At 36.2% G+C, this 19,194-nt stretch overlaps 1 protein-coding gene across 1 annotated transcript in view; it reads left to right on the top strand.

Annotated features, from left to right (window-relative positions):
• PTPRQ (protein tyrosine phosphatase receptor type Q) overlaps positions 1 to 19,194 on the top strand; it is a 145,165-nt gene that overhangs the window by 39,500 nt on the left and 86,471 nt on the right. The window contains exons 21-31 of the mRNA XM_075496279.1: positions 436 to 505; positions 2,589 to 2,788; positions 4,235 to 4,484; positions 7,736 to 7,864; positions 8,631 to 8,777; positions 10,462 to 10,634; positions 13,053 to 13,263; positions 14,975 to 15,127; positions 15,248 to 15,427; positions 16,257 to 16,364; positions 18,858 to 19,139. Coding sequence (XP_075352394.1) covers positions 436 to 505; positions 2,589 to 2,788; positions 4,235 to 4,484; positions 7,736 to 7,864; positions 8,631 to 8,777; positions 10,462 to 10,634; positions 13,053 to 13,263; positions 14,975 to 15,127; positions 15,248 to 15,427; positions 16,257 to 16,364; positions 18,858 to 19,139 — 1,903 coding nt within the window. The remainder of the gene's footprint in view (positions 1 to 435; positions 506 to 2,588; positions 2,789 to 4,234; positions 4,485 to 7,735; positions 7,865 to 8,630; positions 8,778 to 10,461; positions 10,635 to 13,052; positions 13,264 to 14,974; positions 15,128 to 15,247; positions 15,428 to 16,256; positions 16,365 to 18,857; positions 19,140 to 19,194) is intronic.

Below are 19,194 nucleotides of genomic sequence, written 5' to 3' on the forward strand. Positions count from 1 at the left end.
TCTGCTCTGAGGGAGGTTGACCTGCTTTTGCTGTCCTTCAGGAGTTCAAGAAATAAAAGAGAATCTATTTTCCTTTTTACTCTTTTAAGTTATAGAACAAATAAAATAGGAATGGGGAAGCTGGTTTAAGTGAATTGCATTACTGATGTTATTCTTGCTGTTGATTTTAGCATAAAATAGGGACTCAGCACTTTTGAAGTGTGGCTATTCACATGTGGTTTTCTCAATTTCTTACACTGTTTTTTCCATTTTATTTTTTCACATTTAAATGTTGAGTATAAATTAAACAATACAGCTATAAAAGGCATGTTCATTTGTATATTTATATTTTAAAAGCTAGAAGGTGAGTCTCTGTGTATCCTTAAGGTTTTCATAGTCTCTGAAACTATATATCCTATAGATTCTCTAATGTGGCTTTTTTTTTTTTTTCTGTAGGTTGCTGCTGAGAACAGTGCTGGTGTTGGAGTATTTAGCGATCCTTTTCTTTTTCAGACTGCAGAAAGTGGTAATTTTAATAAAGCTGCTAATTATTTTAATTAAAGCTGCTCTAATTTGTTCAAATAAAGTATCCATGGCACATTTTATACTTGAACAAATTCTGATGCATTTAGAACAAAATCCTAATTCTTTTCTTATTCTCTTGCTCAGTGGAAAAGGTGCATTTTGTCCTATTTGCTAGTAACAGCATTTAGGGTGTGCACATATGGGGGTTTCTTATACGGAAAGTCTGTTTCTGTTGGGGTTCTCCTATGCCAGTTTCTAGGTAGGCTGCTTCCAGAAAGCAAGGTCACAGGAGAGCAGAGCTACCTATCAAGTGGACCCATCTGCTGTTGCCTGCAGCAGTACTAGGAGACAGACTTTGTTGTGGGATCAGCTCTGGCATTGCCTACTTATGTCAAACCATATTTGTTTAGTGCTGGAGTCGAGTGCCTTCTCTACAAAGCCCAGCACAGAATGTAGTTTACTAAGTTTTTACTTCTTAATTCTGAAGAAAAAAAAAATTATAATACGTGGCTGAAATGAAAATTTGACTTGATGGTTTTGAAGATTAAAAAATTATAATTGTAGTCTGAATTTGCATAATCTTTATTAATTTAGTGTTTGTAGTCTTGCTCACACTCCAGGAGCAGTTGAGCCTTGGCTGAAGAGCTGGTACCAGGCCAGTTACATTGGGGTGAACAAGTCTTAGTGGAATATAGAATTTGAGCTGCCATGGTGGTGACCATCCCTCTGTGTTTAGGACTCCTGATTGGTTTCTGTAGCTATGCAAACCGCAGAGTGCCACATCTCAGTTAATGGCAGGAAATCATCACTCTGCATCAGATTCTGGGATAACGCAATGAGTTATGAAACAAAATATGAGGAGGGGTAGTAAACTTGCCATGTGGAGCTATGCAAAATCATTGTTTTTAACTATTCTTTGTATGTAATTGTTGGTAGAAAACCTTATTTCTGTGCGTTTATTTACTCATGTTTGACAGAGGCATCAGCGTTTCTCCCTATGAGAACATTAGCTTTTTACTTTTTGATGCATTTCTGCTCACATTTTATTAAAGCTAAAATCCCTTATTATAAATGTAATTGGAAGGTTTCTTCAAATTCTAGGTGAGAGTTCTGTGTCACTGATACAACATTTATACTTTTACCTTCTCAACTTTTGTTTTTTTAACTTTTGCTTTGATGGTTAAAGAAACCCCAACATCTTGATCAACATTAAGGGGTACAGTTTAAAGTAGGAAAGTTAGACAGAAGGTATAATTATTCAAATATAAAGGCTGTAGTGTGGGAGGAGGGGGAAGGGAGTGAAAGATCTGCAAAAGACTCAGCAGGACCTAAGCAAGAGCTGAACATGAGGCTTGGAGGATCTGTCTCAATTCAGCTGTGAAATACCTGTAATTGTGGACACTTGTATGTGTGCATATTTTTAAGGCAGCATAACCCTTTTCTCCTTAGTACTAAGGCTAGCTATCGCAGGAACTTCTACTGCTCATGCCATGCAGACAGGACTAAGAGAGAGCTACAGTGCTCTAATTCTCAGGAAAGTTCATATAGCTTGTAAAATCTTGTTTAGATGCTGCATCCCGTTCCTTTGTGCTGTGGTTAGTACAGATGCTCTTACAAAGGACTTGGAAACTGTCGCTGATACAAAGAACACCATTTCTGTAGTAATAGTGAATATTCAAATCAAATTGAGCTATTCAAAGCTACCAAAAAGCTGAGAAGATGACACAGGTAAAGTGAAATAAAACACTCCGTGCTGTCATATGCTCTTAAATAAACAAAAGTGGGCAAAAATTTGCTACTTCTGATACAGTAGATGAGTTGCTTCTAGGAAGAATATTTTTAAGTTGACCAAATTAATTACATTATTATTATGAGACTGAAATAATTATATTTCTCACTTAAACTAGATTGGAAAAGAGCTGGTTGCATATCAGCTACTTTACATGTATTTGTGAAAGGTTGTTATTTATTTGCTTCAGGGTTTGAAAGCTAGAAATGGCATTACAAAAAAAAAAGGGATTTTTTTTTTTCCACTGCTGAGAATAAAAGTATGTCTCACTGCTTTTGTTTGTTTTGTTTTCAAGCTCCAGGTAAAGTAGTGAATCTCACAGTTGAAGCCCTAAATTATTCAGCTGTAAATCTGATCTGGTTTCTCCCTCGGCAACCAAATGGAAAGATAACTAGTTTCAAGATTAGTGTGAAACATGCAAGAAGTGGAATTGTAGTGAAAGATGTCTTGGTTAAAGTAGAGGACCTTCTGTCTGGGAGGTTACCAGAATGTAATGTAAGTGCTATAAACCTTTTAAATTAGAAATAGAGTCAAGCCGCAGGATATAGTTTTACATTTGAATTTTGAGATGTAAAAAATTTGGAGGCTTGCTTTTCAGAACAATCCCAAATACTTTACAAACTTAGGCCCAAGGCAGGATAGAATGGTTGAAGAAGAACCTTTCTGTCCAAAATTGTTTAAATGGAATACTTTTCCTCGAAAAGCTCAGTTTAATCGAAGTAAAAATACTGAGAAAGGGTCAATTTGGTGTCCTTTTAACAGAAAATGATGAAATAGATAATTTTGAATTTTTTTCAGCTTTCATTGTTTTTTATTTTTGTTTTTTACAGCATTCAATTAGAAAAGGCAAGAATTCTTTTTTTTTGGTCAGTGCAGACATACTGTAATGTTAATATCTTATTTTTTATATATAGTATGATAATGCTTTTTATATTTTAAATGTATGCTTTATTCTGTATATCACATTTCAACATTATTTAAATACTTTTCATATCAAAATAAAAAGGCCCACTCTTAGCAGTAATTTTTTAAAAGAATGTTTGTAGTCTGAGTTGTTCTTAAAATAAGCACTCATGAAAAAGTTTCTGAATTTTGACTATTCATTGGATTCAGACCTGTAACCAATGTATGCCTTTCAAAATTTCTTGAAGAAAATTCTCTTTTCCAGTGTTTATTCTCCTTTTCCTCTATTCTGAGCAGAGTGTTGTGATTACTCGGATGTCAAGTTTCCTAATTTTTTTTCCTTTTTTTTTTATTTTATTCCCCCCCCCCCCCCCCCCCCGGATGCTAGGCTTAGTACTTTAATGAAAAGTGCAGTTTTAAATTATAAAAACTATTAGGACTTTGGTTTCAGATTTTATTTGGAAGATCATCTTAGGCATTGCGAAGGTTCCCAACATCAGGCTGATTTAATTCAGCACTGAGAAGAGAGACTGCCACCTACTGAATCATAAGCATTGGTTATTGTAATGTCTATCAGTTTTTCAGAGGTATCTCCTGACAGTATGGATTAGGAAACCCCTGTCTGGTCTTATCCATTATATATGGATATATGTATGCTATATATGTATATACACATACATACATATAACATAAATGTGATGTAGAAGGACCTCACTAGGTGACTTTTTTTTAAGAGAGAGACTGAATGCTGAAAATGGAATCTGGAAATAATTAAATGAATCCTAGAGATTTGCTTCTCTTCAGTCAGATTTGAGAACTTTTGGGATAAGGCAGAAAATTATAATACTCTCACTAACAGGATGTACTAGCAATGTCAGCTAACGAAATGATAGCCTAAATTTGGAGATTGAAGTATAAAAAGGAGAACCAATTTTGGATGATTTTCTTTCAAAGGTGGTCTGCCTTTTTAAATCTATATATATTTACAATTATAGGTTATAGATGCAGCTTATCATATGTCATATTTTGTCTTTATAGGATAATAGTGAATCATTTTTGTGGAGTACTACCACTCCTTCAACTACTTTTGGCAAATCCACAATTCCTTCACGGACTACAGTTACACCAAGTACAGAGGCACCGAGTCAAATGAGCTCCGTTTGGAATGAACCAATTAGTTTTGTTATAACTAACCTCAGGCCATATACCACCTATCTTTTTGAAGTCTCTGCAGTTACCACTGAAGCAGGTTACATTGACAGTGCAATTGTCCGGACTCCAGAATCAGGTATATACTGCTTTCAAATGGAGATAAAGTCCTCAGATTTATATGAAAACTTAAAAATATCAGTTTGAAGTTATGTTGTAAGGTACTTCAGTCCGAATCTGTCTTTATCTGTGTCACGCTCTTGTATTTACATGTTTACTTAATTTTACCTGATGGAATCAACTGAAAGTGTATATAACTATTAATGTATCTAATAATGTACAGTGAGTGGGAGTTCAGTTATTACTAAAAGTCAAAAATACCGAAGTATGCTCAGGACAGATCAAATTTTACGAAAAACTGAGGATAATTTAAGAACTGCAATTAATGGCACAATGGAAGGAGAATTAAAAATAAAGATGAAGAGAAAAGGTGTAAGGCATGGTATTCAAAAAGTATGGGTATTGTATACATAGCAATGCACTTAAAGCTTCTTTGCCTTTGTGGAAAAATAAGCAGTATAAAGAAAACTCCTGTCCCATGGTTCCTCAATCTGGACCTATTGCAGAAAGTTGTTCAGTGCTGAAGAAACCTTTAAACACTAGGAAAGTTGATTTTAGATTACCTCCAATGCACTGAGAAGTTAGAATTGGAAACAAAGGTTGTCCAGGAGCAGGAGTTCTATAAAGGCTTAGGTAGTGGGCAACGTTATTAATAGAGCCATACCAAACGGGCATTCTAGAGGAATGTTATTCTGGTGCTCTTTCTTTTGCCTGACACAGGTGTTACTGGGTGCCCCTTTCATACATCCAGAATTCATAGCACTGCTCAGATGAAAAGAAATGTAATTCTCTCCTAGCACTGTTCATTTGAATTGCTTTGCTAGAATTGAAATATCCTTAGTTTGCTGTCCTGTCTAGGGTTAATGAAAATTTGTATAGTTTCTATTCTAATGATCTCAGGGCTAATTTCCAGTTTATTTTTCACCCTGTTAACATCCTAGGAGAGGTGCACTGTTAATAAGGCGGCCCTGGAAAGTGATGAAAAGCTTATGCAGTGGGGTTAAGTTCTGCCAAATACATAGAAAGATGTCAGCTGTTGGAAAGATAAGATCTTCAGTCCTTGCTTACTGGCTGCCTGTAAGAGCCAGGGTTCATCCATTAAAGCATGGTCTGGGAAAAGGGAGGTTGTCTTATTGGTTAGTGTGGGTGGACGTGTACTGTGCCCAGAGCCGCAGGCACACCCACAGTCAGCCCTCATGACCAAAGCTTCAGTAAATCCTTCCTCTCAGCAGCACACCGGCACACCCAAGCTTCTGGATCCACTTCTATTAGACCTTCACCTTATGAGCATTCAGGTGCTTGTTAAAGTGCTCCCCTCCAAGTCCTGCAGGCCTGTGTGCCAAGGAACCTGTTTGGAGGCTGGCCATGGAGTTGGTTGGTGATTTGTTAGGGAAGGCATTATGAGTTAATAGACATTTTGCCTCATTATTTTTATTTTCTTACCTTTCATTTGCTTCAGTGGGAAAGATGTTTTTACATCTAAAGTTTGTATTTATCTATATAGCCTATACAGTAAAATCATGATTTAGGAGTGTTGCTTTGCAATTATTGTAACATGTTCCCCCTCCAGTATCAAGCACCATCATCCATCCAGTCTGTCTGTAATTTCTGAAATCCATTTCCCTTTTCCAAATGTCTTGGTTCTTACAAGAATCTCTTTAGTGTCACGCTAGCCACCCCCTCCAAGTTACCAGTTTCTCATATGGCCAAATCCTCACATATCAGTCCTCCACTGGAGTGTCTGAGATGAGGCTTGAGGGAGAGGAACTGATAGATTATAGTTTGTGATAGCAGGTGGGAGGATGGAGACCACATTTTTTTGAATATCACTTTCCTGCTCACACAGGAGCATGACACGGAGTTGTTGTCATGTCCATTTCACCACACAGAGGAAGGTGATATATGTCTCTACTGTATAGCTCATTGCTGTTCCATTTTAAAATGTTGAAAATTATTTCTGCCACTGCAACCAGAATTTTCTGAGCCATGCTGAAGCTCTCCTGTGTTCTTGACAAAGATGATATTTTTCTTGCTTTGATTTTTGAAAAAGAGGCTACTTCTTTAAACCATTTTAAAATGCTTCATTATAAATATTTTTTGAAAACCCAGCATGCAAATATTTCCTTTGCTGGGATGGCTGTCAAGGGGAGGATACTTCTACAAAGAGAAAAAGATTTAAACCTTGAAAAAGAAAAAAGTGGACTCTTAAGATCATACTTCAGAATTATGTGCAATGGTAGCTGATGCAATTTGCGTTAACTAAGAATGATTAAGTAGTCACTACTGACCAATCTATAGCATATCTTCTAGGAATGACAGGATTTTTGATTTCTTTCATTTGTACATTAGTTTTTACAAAAGACAATAGTACTTTTTAAGAGTAGTATGTTAGTTAACTTGCTTATTTGTTTACAGGATCAGTCTATATTTCCATATTGGCTTAAATCTTACACATGACATACTAAGACCTGATTTTCATAGAAATTTATATCAAGCAGTTTCCATAACTTTACTTGGGTATGCAGTATTTTTGAAAATCAGGTTTGTTTTTACTCTATATGGATGTAAAAAATTCCACCTCCTTTAGTCGTCTTTGGATTCAGATTTGGATTCTGCCTCCTTTAGTTGTCTTTGGATGCAGATTTTCATGTCAATAGTAATCTCTTATTAACTTATCAATACAGTACGATATACTTTAGAAAGGACAGGGATCGGACTCCATAATCACATGAGTATGGGATTAATTTAATTTATCTGAATAGTTCCATGAAAATAGAAAATTACTCAAGTATGCAATGTTTTTGCAAGCTTAATTGTTTCTAGCTTTATCTTTTTGGATAGTAATGTATACCATTAGTGCTGTCAGAAATCTTCAGTATGAAGTATTGTCTATATGAAAAAAGAACCTGTTCAAGGAAGAAAAATGTACCTGATGTGAGCTCTGTATTGCTGAGCATCACAATCATATTTGAGCATCTTCTGTATGTAATCTATATCATGATGAAGTCCATGCTAAACTTGGTAGAATCCCTGCCACTTTTGTCTCTTAAGGATTGTTTGCATACTACCAGCTCTCGATACCTTTTGTGAGCATTACCTTAAAAAAGAAATGAAATAAAAATAAGTCATTTTAATGAGATGTGCTTTAAATGTAGCTTCCCTTCAGAATATTTAATGTTTATGTTTAAAATGAATTGTCTGTTATGTGGTTCTTGGAAATCCTAATATAAATTATTTTATGTTCAAAGACTTTTTCCAATATTGTTTAAGTTCCAGAAGATCCACCACAAAATTTTGCCAAGAGCAACATTACAGCAAAGTCTTTCTCAGTGATGTGGGACCCACCAACCATAGTAACAGGAAAGTTTAGTTACAGAGTTGAGCTGTATGGACCATCTGGTAAGTCTGAATTGATGTTTTAATGTCTTTTTTGTGATTATTTCCTTGCACTTGCATACTTAGTGTCCCTGCCAATCAAGAATGAATATTCAAAAGCAGTGCTATGTATCCTTTTTACTATTAGACTTTTAAATAGATTTTAGATTACTTCTAAGGGAAAAGTCTGTCCATCATGAGGAAGAGTATGCAATGAAATTCACATCATATATTCTTAAGCATGGAGGAAACTAACTTTCCTCACTCTTTTAGAGAGATGACAGGCTAAGCTCGCAGCTGAACTAGGGTGCTTGTACATCCAAATCATTCTGTATCTTACCTTTACTCTTTTATCTTTCTGTTGAAGATCTCTGGAGGATTTTCATTCCCATGTAGTATACAATCAACTGTATGAGTCTGTTTTGATGTTTTTGTAAGTTTTTAAACTCAGACGTGTATATATAAAGAAATTATATAACTGCCTGTTGTTAAGTGAGAAGATAATGAGCAGTATAATAATGTTTTTATGGGACCACACAGGAAAAGCAATAGAAATTTATTTATAAACAAAAAATCCCCACCTCTTAAACCCCATATCTTCTTGAGACAGTTCTGGGGGATTTTTTCAGGCATTCAGTATTATTTCCAATGAGGTTAATGCCAAACTAGTTTTTTCACAAATAAATTTGGCTTTTCATGTTCGTCATCCTGGAAAGTAGCTATATTTATTATAAGCAAATAATGGACTGTTTTTATTTTTGAGCTAGAATCTCTTCATTTTTCATTCCAGGTCGTATTCTGGATAACAGCACAAAAGATCATAAGTTTGTATTTAGTAACCTTGTGCCGTTTACAACATACACTGCGTACGTCAGTGCCGAGACAAGTGCTGGGGTGGGGCCAAAGACTAACCTTACAGTTTTCACTCCTGCAGATGGTATGTAAGCGTAAAGAAGTGAAGTAAATGGGCTGTACATGATAACTGGTTTCAGTTTTCCCTTCAAAGCCTTTTAGGTACTTTGCAAAGGAAAGAATGGGTGTGTTACAGGAGTCTCACAAGAGAGGGATAATTAAGCTAAGGGAAGAAATTAGCTGAAAATTTATTATGAAGATTTCTCTATTTTTTTCGAGTTCATACACTGTCACTAAATTTACTTGCTATCAGAAGCCTTCAAAGATTGTGAAAGAAACGTAGTTTATGCCTGAATGAAAGTAGTTAGTTTTTATATACGGTAATTAAGTTGCAGGTCCCCCACTCACCCGTTAGATGGCAGCAAGTGGAAGAGAAAGAACAGCGCAGGATTCCCCCCCCACCCGCCCGGATGGTTTGTTCAGCCCCGAATGTTTCATATTAAACATCTCGTTTGACTTAATTTTCACCAAATCCAAGGCCCCATGCCTGTTTCTGATGGAGCCACCTTTACCAGGGACCATAACTCCGAGGCAGACCCAATATCGAGATCTTGTTTTGGGGCAATCAAATGGTTAGTTCTGCCCCTGAGCCATCTACTCTGTCCTTTGGGAGTTTTGGCTCCCCATAGTCCGCTCACCAGGTGAGAGTCCTTTGCTCTATAGAAACGCAGTTTTATCTTACATGTGTGTGAGATTGTGCAGGATTATTAGTCTGCACCTGAAGATGGAACCAGAAAAATTTGAGAATCAGTGTGTAATAGGCAGGCAGTTTCAAGATGGTTATTTTTGTGTTGTGTTTATGCCACACAGCACAAATTTAGGAAGACTCTCAATCAGTGACTGCTGCAATGCTTGCTGTCAAGGTGTAACAGCAGGAGGAACACCTATCCTTATTTATCGTATTCTTTCCTGAAGTATCCAAAGTATCTGCTTTTGTCAGCTCTCGGGGACAATTTCCAGAGATGGCCTGCCTCACTACAGCCATGCTTATCTTCTGTCTAAACTCACCATCAGAAGCCAAAGGGGATTTTGGTGGTGTTTTTTTTTTTTTTAGAGTGACATAGAATGTCCCATTTTAATGCCAAAACTACAAACCTTCATTATGCAAGTAATTTCAAGTTTGTCTTTTTCTGTGGTATATTAGGAAAAAATTATTTTTCATATCAAAACTGAATATCATTCTATTGAATGTAAAAGTTTCTGATCTCTGGCAGTCCTATGCAAAGTACAGCATCATTATTACTGCATAGTTAAAGGAGAAATTGAACCAAAACATGTTATGAAAGTGAAATTAACAAGATGTATCATGTTCACATTTTTCCCAGCTTTTTGCTTCATTCTTGTAAGGTTTTGATGAATTTAGAATTAAGCTTTCATTTTCAATATACTTGAGGTTCCATATAGTAAGCTAGCAAAGGTCTTCTTGCTTCCAGTGCACTGACTTCAGCAGAGCTGTCCTGATTTACACCATCTTAGGATTTGACCGTATTCATACGTATGTTATACATGTCAAAAAACTGTGTGCATATTTTTAAAACTGTAACTTCTTTGCTAAAAAAAACATGTGAAGTAACTCTCTACCTGCACAGGAGCAACTCAAAAGATAAAGATGTGAAATTTGATTAAAAGTCTATTGTACTTTGCACACTGAAAAAGCTTGTAATAATCAGAGATGTTTAACTAAATCAAGTTTCTTCTTGAATATTTAGTCCCAGGTGCTGTATCAGATTTACATCTAGCAGAAGTGGAAGCCACATATATAAAAATTGTTTGGAGGAAGCCACGACAACCAAATGGAATCATTACCCAGTATAGAGTTAAAGTACATGTGCAGGAAACAAAGGTGACTCTGGAAAACACTATTCTCACAGGAAAAAATAAGGTATTTAGTTTTTTTTTAATAGGGATTTCTTTGCTAGATTAAATTTGCTTCTCTGCCTTATCCAATAGGTATAGAATGTGGAATTAGCCACCACAGATGAGTTTTCAATGCTTTTAAAAGCCACCTTCCTCACCCCACGCTCTTTCTCTGGCTGGATTTTAAAGATTCCAATAATGCTGTTTCCACAACATGAAAACAATAAATAGTTCTGGTGAAAAGATCCAGAATTTCTTAGCTACTGAAGGCAGGAAGCCATAGCCCACAGTCTTACTATCCCTTCTAGCCCTTGAGTTCTTTGCAGCATAGGGTGACCTCACAGTAAGAGTACAGATTTAGGTGCCTAGATCGACACATAGCCACTCAGGCAAACTCCTAGAAGACGTGGGTATGAATCCCATGGAGAAGTGAATTCAACATAAGTCTCCCAAAGCTTTTCAAGTGCTCTGCTTGCAAGGCAAACACCCCTAGACTTTCTGCCCCCATTTGTATCCTTGAATTTACATGTCTGATACTACATGCTGAACTCAATGCTATGCTTGTATATTAAGGATATCTGCACACATCTACCGTACCAAATCTTTTAGGAGGTTTATGCTGTCAGTCAGTCTAGCTTCTGGATTTTGGGTGCTGATGTGCTCTACATGCTTAGACGGGGCAGCTCGGAGCATGCAGCACAGAACTGTAGATGCCTAGCAAACATTCAGCTCAGGATTGAGCACTTTCTGAGGTAGGGCTTTTTGGAATTAATTTTGAACATAGGTGCCCAAAGTTTGATTCTTTTTTTTAGACAAGGATGTCTTTCTCTAGATATGACACAGAATCTAAGTTTTTGATGTAGAGCTCAGTGAAGGAGTTTGCTTTCAAGTTGAATGGTATACATTAAATAGAGCCCTGGAGCCAAACATTAAATAAGGAGTAAGGGGGGAAAAAAAAATTAGGATAAGGATCCATTCATTAAACCAAGCAGGCATCCTTGGAAAATGAAAGTATATAACTCTATAATTAAAGATTGTATCATAGTACAGACACAGAAAAAATGAAAATTGTCTGCACAGAGATGTTTTCATGATGGGATTTCCTAATTTTAAGTTCTTAGTTTAGCATCATTGCTGCTTTATTATAGTTTATTGAATGTAATTTTCTAATTAAAAACCAAAACAAACCATAACAAACATTACTTTATTTAGAACCCCAATGACCCAAGCTTAGAACATCTACAGGATTTGAACTGTCAGATCTACAGTGCTAACAGTGCTCGAAAACTAGTAGCAGTAAAAGGCTGTTATCTTATAAGTGGAAAATCCCCAGCGGCAAAAAGTATTTCCACATGGGTTACTATTTTGCTATAAAATGTTGGTGAAGATGAGTCATATGTAGCTTTTACCTGTTGGTACTTAGGTGAGATTGATGCTGTATCTCTGCCTATGGTTAATCCCCCTCTAGTTACAGCAGTAAAAAAGCTGCTTTGCCCTCTCTCCACCCAGAGTCTGTAGGGAGAGAGCTAACGTGTATTAGTTACATCACTGTAAAAGCATCTCTTTCTGGCAGTGAAGGGGGCCATATGTGTGAGTGGGGAGTGTTCACAGATGACAGCAGAACAATTTAGAGACACTGGAGTCCTGGATTCAGTCCCAGATTCTGAAGGGGCATAATGATCTAGTGCTTACACACCATTTTGTACCTATGCCCTAGGCTGTCTCTCTTTTCTCTTCTGCTTTTGTTGTTCCTCTCTTTGTAGTTCTTGCTCCCCTTATATCTACTGCCATGCCTTTGCAACATTTGCCTTTTGCCCCTTCTGTCCTGTGGACCTCTATATCCCTTACCTCCCTTTCATTCTCCCTTTCACACATATACTCCCTTATTTGCCCTCTCCCCTTTATTTCATTAGCTTCTGTTTTTCTCCCTCTCCCCTTATTCCCTCTCAGCAATCTAGTCAACCTTTTATTCCTTTTCTTCAGTAGGGGCTTCTGAAGCCCTCTTGTTTTCAGTGCCTGCAACCCTGTTTCAGAGCATGCTTAGTACAAATGGAATCTCCCAAACTCAAATATGTGTCTATTAAAGATAACTCCAAAGATATAGCATTAAAGTTAAAGGCCTTGCTCTAAAATTGCCACTTTACTTTAAAACCCATATTTTAAGAAATTATAAAAAAAGAATGTGGTGTTTGTTTAAATGATAAAAATGAATACAAGGTTGTAGGCTACTGTTAGCTGAGCTTTTTCTTGAGAAATATTGTATTTTTCAAAATTAATTATTGTTGTAATGAAAGATCATGTTTGTATGCCAACATTTATGTAGTGTATGTGTGTGTATATATGCACAAATATACAAACACTATTTCTATATTATATATAAATTTAATTAAATAATTTAGTGATGATGAGGTTTGTGATTTATTTTTGTATTTCTAATTTTTAGTATTTGATTGATACTTTGGAACCATACATGATAAATGAAAACGTCAAACCTTCTCCCACTTGGAATTCAATGGAAACAGCCGATGAATTATATGAAGGTTCAGCTGAAATGTTTCCCAGCATTCAGACAGCTTCCCCAGTAATATTTACAAGTGTATCTCGTGATAATTTGCCTACTATAAATGGAGCTGCAGAATTACATTCTGCTTTGGGTAAGATATTTTAGGATATTTTTCTATCTGCTCCTTTGTTCTCAAGGACCCCCATCACTGTTCCAGATATTATCTTTAGCACATGGTTCAGGCAAATTATGAATGGGTCATTTGCTGGAGTCGGATTTTTTTACTACCAAATAACCTTCTGAAGCAAATGGGAATGCCACACAGGCAGGAACTAGCCCCTTGTCACCCAGCTGACCTTCTTCCTAGTGAAAGGAGCACCCAAAAGCCATCAGCCAAGCTGCACAGACAATCAGTTATTACAGTTGCCAAAGCAGGTGTGATTGTCAGGGATTAACATATCTCCAAGCCCTTCAGAGACCTTGATTTCTCTAAGCCTTTTGACTAATAGGTTTTCAAATGTCAGTGAAGGTAAATAGGTCAAAAAGTTACAACTTTTCTATATGGGTGACAAACAGGTGGAGATGACCCCATGACATGGTGATGTCATTAGTGTGTACACTTGTTCTGTATTATCAATGGACCAGTGTTTCTTTACCAAGTATGGATATTTACAAATCATTAAGCAGGCCTCAGTTGACAGGCAGTGACTGAAAATACCACTCTAAATTTTTACAGTGAGTTTTGAACAGTAGGGAGAAAGTCAAGTTTTTATTTTTTTATTTTTTTATTAAAGTCACTGAATTCCTCCATATACACCAGTATCTAAAACCAGAATTTAATCCATTAGTTCAAACTACAGTGGATCTTTTCTGTACTATATTAATCCTGAAGAATCTTCTTTGTCATACAGAGAAATGTACAGTGCTTTAAATGTGAATCTTCTTTTTATGGCCTCATTCCGCTTGAGGTATTGAGTTGCTAAAAGATGTCTGTGTTGCTGAAAAATTGATTTCAGACAACGTCTGTTGTAATCTAGCATACAAGTATTATTTTATAGTAGTTATGATAGTAGTTAAAGCTGTTGACAGCCAAATTTTCAACAGGGGCTGCTGATTTTTAGATGCCTTCATTTTAATGCTGGTCTTGCAAAACTCTGAGCCTGATACTCAGATATGTGAAGCACCCACACTTTTTCATGTTGCAGTGGCATAATGGCTGCTTTATAACATGACTTTGACTAGCACAATTGGGTTTGGCTGACTTTGAGCTTTATTGCAGATGCACTAAAAACTCTTTTTGGGCATGTATGACTTCTTCATTCTGCTGACCACAACTCTTCTGCTAGAAATACCAGTGTGAAGGGATCTATGAGGGGAGCCATTTCAAGTATAGTTATTATAACGCCGTTGGGAGGGCAAGGAAAAGGGAATCTGTCTTTCTTAATTAAAAAAAAATTAAAACAAAACTAAAAGCTCCATCAACCTAGGAGCCATGGTTGTGAAGTCACTGGAGACACTAAGCCATCTACAAGTATGCCTTTTCCTAGTTCCTAGGAGATTTCTCTCTAATTTTTTTGTAGATAGCTGTCAGTATAAACCTCATGGTTTTAGTTCTTGCCCATTCATTCTTTCATCTAGACCAATCTATCTATTGTACATATGAAAATGGACCTATAATAGCCTCTCCTTGATTGAGTTAAGAGGCAGAGTGTAAACTTTTTTTTATATTTTTGTAATTGCTGTGAAAGTTAATTCACAGCAATAATAAAATAGTTCCAGGTCACTGTGTCAAAGTGAGTTTAGAATGCAAAAGGAAAAAAAGAGTTATGAGTAAGTAACTATTTCTCTCCATTTAATCACAGATAATCAGTATACCATTAACATTTTGGCTGAAGAACTGTCATATGTTGTAAAGGGCCTCGTACCTTTCACAGACTACACAATCAGTGTGTCTGCTTTCACTGCTGTTGGAGAAGGACCACCATCAGTTCTTACGGTCAGGACACGTGAACAAGGTAAAATGTTGTAACTCTGATATTGTCAAAGTTAACATACGTGACTTCTTTCACTGAACATTTAAAAATTTTTTAAATCATTTATTTGCTTACTGTTCTATTTTTCCGTTTTTGTTTAAGTTCCAGGCTCAGTACAAAATATATCTTACAAGAATATTAGCTCCTCCTCTGTTTTGCTGTATTGGGATCCTCCAGCAAATCCCAATGGGAAAATCATTCATTATACTGTTTATGCGATGGAACTGGATACAAAAAGAGCATTCCACACCACAACATCAAACAACAGCTTACTTATGACAGGTACAGTGTCATTTGATTTTTAAAAAAAACCTAATCAATTGCAAATACATTATACAAAATTATTTTTTCCAACCTTATATAATGTAGCCAATTGCAAGATAGCTGGACCAAATCTCCCCCCTCCACACACATACACACACACACACACCACTGAGTGTAAAAGCAAGGTTGGGACACTACTGACAGACTTGTCTCTGAGGAGGGGTATGTAGGGAATGTGAGATGGGAGGAGAGGACTAGGTAAGACGAGCAGTAATTTGTGAAATGTGCCAAGTGGTAATTTGTGAACTCTACTGAGTAGTAATTTGTGAAATGGATTTCTTCTTGGAATTTTTTCTTCAACCTCTTCTTTCCACATAGGAAAATATTCCTAAATTGTCAATTATTTTTCAGACTTGAATTTTTTTCACAGTATTTGTCTGACATTAATAATTTTCTTCTTTTAAGATGATAATTTTGATAGTAATTGAAGAAAATGCATTCCTCATGGGGTTTCAAGCATTTATTTATCCTAATCAGGGTAATGCATATAGAATAGAAACACATATTTGGATGTACACATACACATCCTTTGTTTTGACAAATAAATTCTTAAAGATATTTACAGGGTTGAAGCTGGCTGACTTATTTCAAAATCTCTTGATTTGACTGAGTGCTTATTTGGCTCTTCCCAAATAAATGGTATGATACATATTCTGTCTTTTAGGTGACAAATGTGTATCAAAAACTCTTAGAACAGTAACCATTTTTACAGTTTTATAAGTAGCTATGAGGAAAAAAATATGTTTAAGAAGTCAACAGTCAAGATTTTTTTACTTAATCTTTTTAGGTTTAAAAAAGTACACAAATTATAAAATGAGAGTCGCAGCCTCTACCACAATTGGAGAAAGTGCCTTGTCTGAAGAGAATGATGTTTTCGTGAGGACCCCTGAAGATGGTAAATACATCGTTTGCAATTATGATTTGATTTCTGTATTGAAGTTTGCGCTTCTTCAGAAGACTGGGCACATATGTAAGGAGGGGAAGAAAGTATACAAATAAAATCAATGTTTGTTGAAATTATTAATCTTCTATCAGTTAGTGGCTTAATTCAGCCCATTTTAAAGTAAGCGGTAGAAATAATAATGAAAGCTGCAGCATGACCAGCAATCAACTAATTTCAACTCTGATAGGCAAATGGGAAGAAAGCTGCAGAGCTGAGGTTCCTTCACTGAAAACAGTGTGTCCCTAGACCCCATCTAAACTATAATCAATTACCTTTGGGAATCCAGCTTTTCTCTTTTTTTTTTAAAGTTATCATATGGAAATTAGGTTGGTTTTGAAGCTTCTGGAAATGGCGGCTTTCAACAATTCGGAGGCCAGTGCTGTCTATAAGCAGAGCTGTTGAAAAAGTGAGGTATTTTATACTGAATGATATTATATGCAGTTGTTTTTGTACAGGTTTGGGGCTTTATTCATTTTAAGACAGATCAGTAGTTTTAATGTAGGGTATAATACTGCCTTATAAAGATTTCTGGGTCTTCCTTGCTTGCTTACAAGGCAGTCTCCACCCATGAAGGCACAGGGGCAGTAGTTGGAGTTGCTATTGGCCTCTGCAAAGAGAACACGGGAATTTGATTTACAGAGTCAATTATTATTATACCTTAATCTTTTAATCTTTCTCATTTGTATCAGGTTTATACTTTCACTGGCTTCAGCAAAGTTATTTCCAGTTTTTATCAAAGTAATAAAGAAAGGTAATTGACTAGTTGTCATTTATCTCTCTCATCGCCAAATATGCTACAATACAGGAAAAATAGTTAAGTGGGAATAAAAGAGAGCAAAGGATTACAGGATTAAAAATTATGGGGATTTATGAAGCTTAGATGTCTTGAATAACCAATCAACCAAAATATCAAATTAAGCAGCGAAACTTAAAGTGCTTGTAAATTTTTTTAAAGGTTGCATGCTTCTATGCTGTTAGTTTTTTGCAGAGGAAAAGTATATCACAAGAACAGAAAATTACCTATCTAAATATATTTTTCCCTGAAAGTTTACAATTACTTGCCTTTGAGCATTACAGAAATTTGTTCAGAGTGGAGTTTCAGGCCAACAGTTCATCCATTGGTAAAAGATGCATGCAAGCCTTGAGGAAACTATTGAGAAAACCACCAATAATTCCTACCTTTTTATAAGGCTATGTGTAATTATTTTTGTCTTCTTCTTCTTGTTCTTTAGTTTTCCTGAGGGAATTCAGGTTGAGATTCATGTCTCCTAACTTTAGCCAACCTGGGAGTGACACCTTGTTTGACTCTTGAAAAGAGAAATACCTCCAAATAAAAGATTCACTACATCTGTCTTAGATAAATTATATTAGGAGGGAAGATACTAGGCTGTTGCATTTAAATATTTTACCATGCCAGATAAATTTCAAAATGCATTTCAATTGAAAATTAAGCTTCTTCACATGGGAAATATCCATGTGGGCAGTCTTGTCATCCAGAGAGTTTACAGTTAACACTTTTCATTCACGGGCTCAGAAATCAGGAATGAAAGTGGTTTGTGAGACCTCTAGGACAAAAAAATTCATAATAAATTATGAAATATCTGGATACAGGTATTTGTATATAAACTGAATCGCATAATCCTGGGTTCTTAGTACATTTTTAAAAAAATTTATAGACAGTTTATTTCAGGGGTGAAGTGATGAAGCCTTCAGAGGAATCAAGGTTGACATTCAGAGCTGATTTTATTCATAAGTGCAGCCCACTCACTCCTTCAACACTTGCATGCATTACTAGCTCACGGGAGTTACATGAACTCATACATTGCCAGTAGATTTAGCCAACACAGTACCCCGGAGCTGGACTTGTTTTGTTCATGACCTTCACACCAGCACGTGTGAGACTTACGCTGGGGTCTTCATGGTCATCAATTAGCAGCTGTATCAGTAAACTAAAGGGAATTTAGTTACAGTGTGTACAGTCCCTTTCTTGGTTCAATGGTTGGTTGAGTCAAATAAGATGGGTGGTTATTCAAGAAGAAAGCAATAGGATGCCATTCAGCTAAATTTAAAGAACTTGAATTTGAGGAAGACAGTGAGAGGATTTGAAGGATCAGTCTGCATGAGAGCAGTAGGCAGAAGAGATTTTTTTCTTAATAAATGCAGTTTTGGATAGATTTATAAGTGGATGAGAAAAGAAATTCCAGAAAAGCCAAAGAGTCTGGGATGCAAAAAGATGCCTGGTTTTATGAGTGGAAAAGAAGACATACAGAAATTGACTGAGAGAAAATGTGGTAAGACTTTGAGAAGGAGAGTGAGTGAGTGAGTGTCGCCCTTTTGGTACCATTAGCTAATCTAAATGTTAGGATCCAATAGGTTTATGAGGTCCTATATTCAATTACTTGAAAGTCTCAGTGTTTTTTTTTCCCTTTGATTTCTGTATTGCAGAACCGGACTCCCCACCCCAAAATGTAGAATTAATAAATGTAACTGCAACAGAAATAAATCTGAGATGGTTACCACCTGAGCAGCCTAATGGTCTCATAACTCACTATGAAGTTCTGTACAGTGATTCCAATGATTTATTTATTAAAAATGCTTCATCTACAAGTCTATCACTAAGCAAAATGAAGCCATATACTCTCTACAACATCTCTGTAAGGGCATTCACCAGACTTGGCCATGGGAATCAGTCATCTTTCCCACTTCTGGTGAGAACTTCTGAAACTGGTGAGTATACTTTTTAAAAAAAATTTAAATTTTCCACAATCAACTGCTTTACGGT

The sequence above is a fragment of the Mycteria americana genome, chromosome 1, assembly GCF_035582795.1.
Source record: "Mycteria americana isolate JAX WOST 10 ecotype Jacksonville Zoo and Gardens chromosome 1, USCA_MyAme_1.0, whole genome shotgun sequence".
Taxonomy (NCBI): domain Eukaryota; kingdom Metazoa; phylum Chordata; class Aves; order Ciconiiformes; family Ciconiidae; genus Mycteria; species Mycteria americana.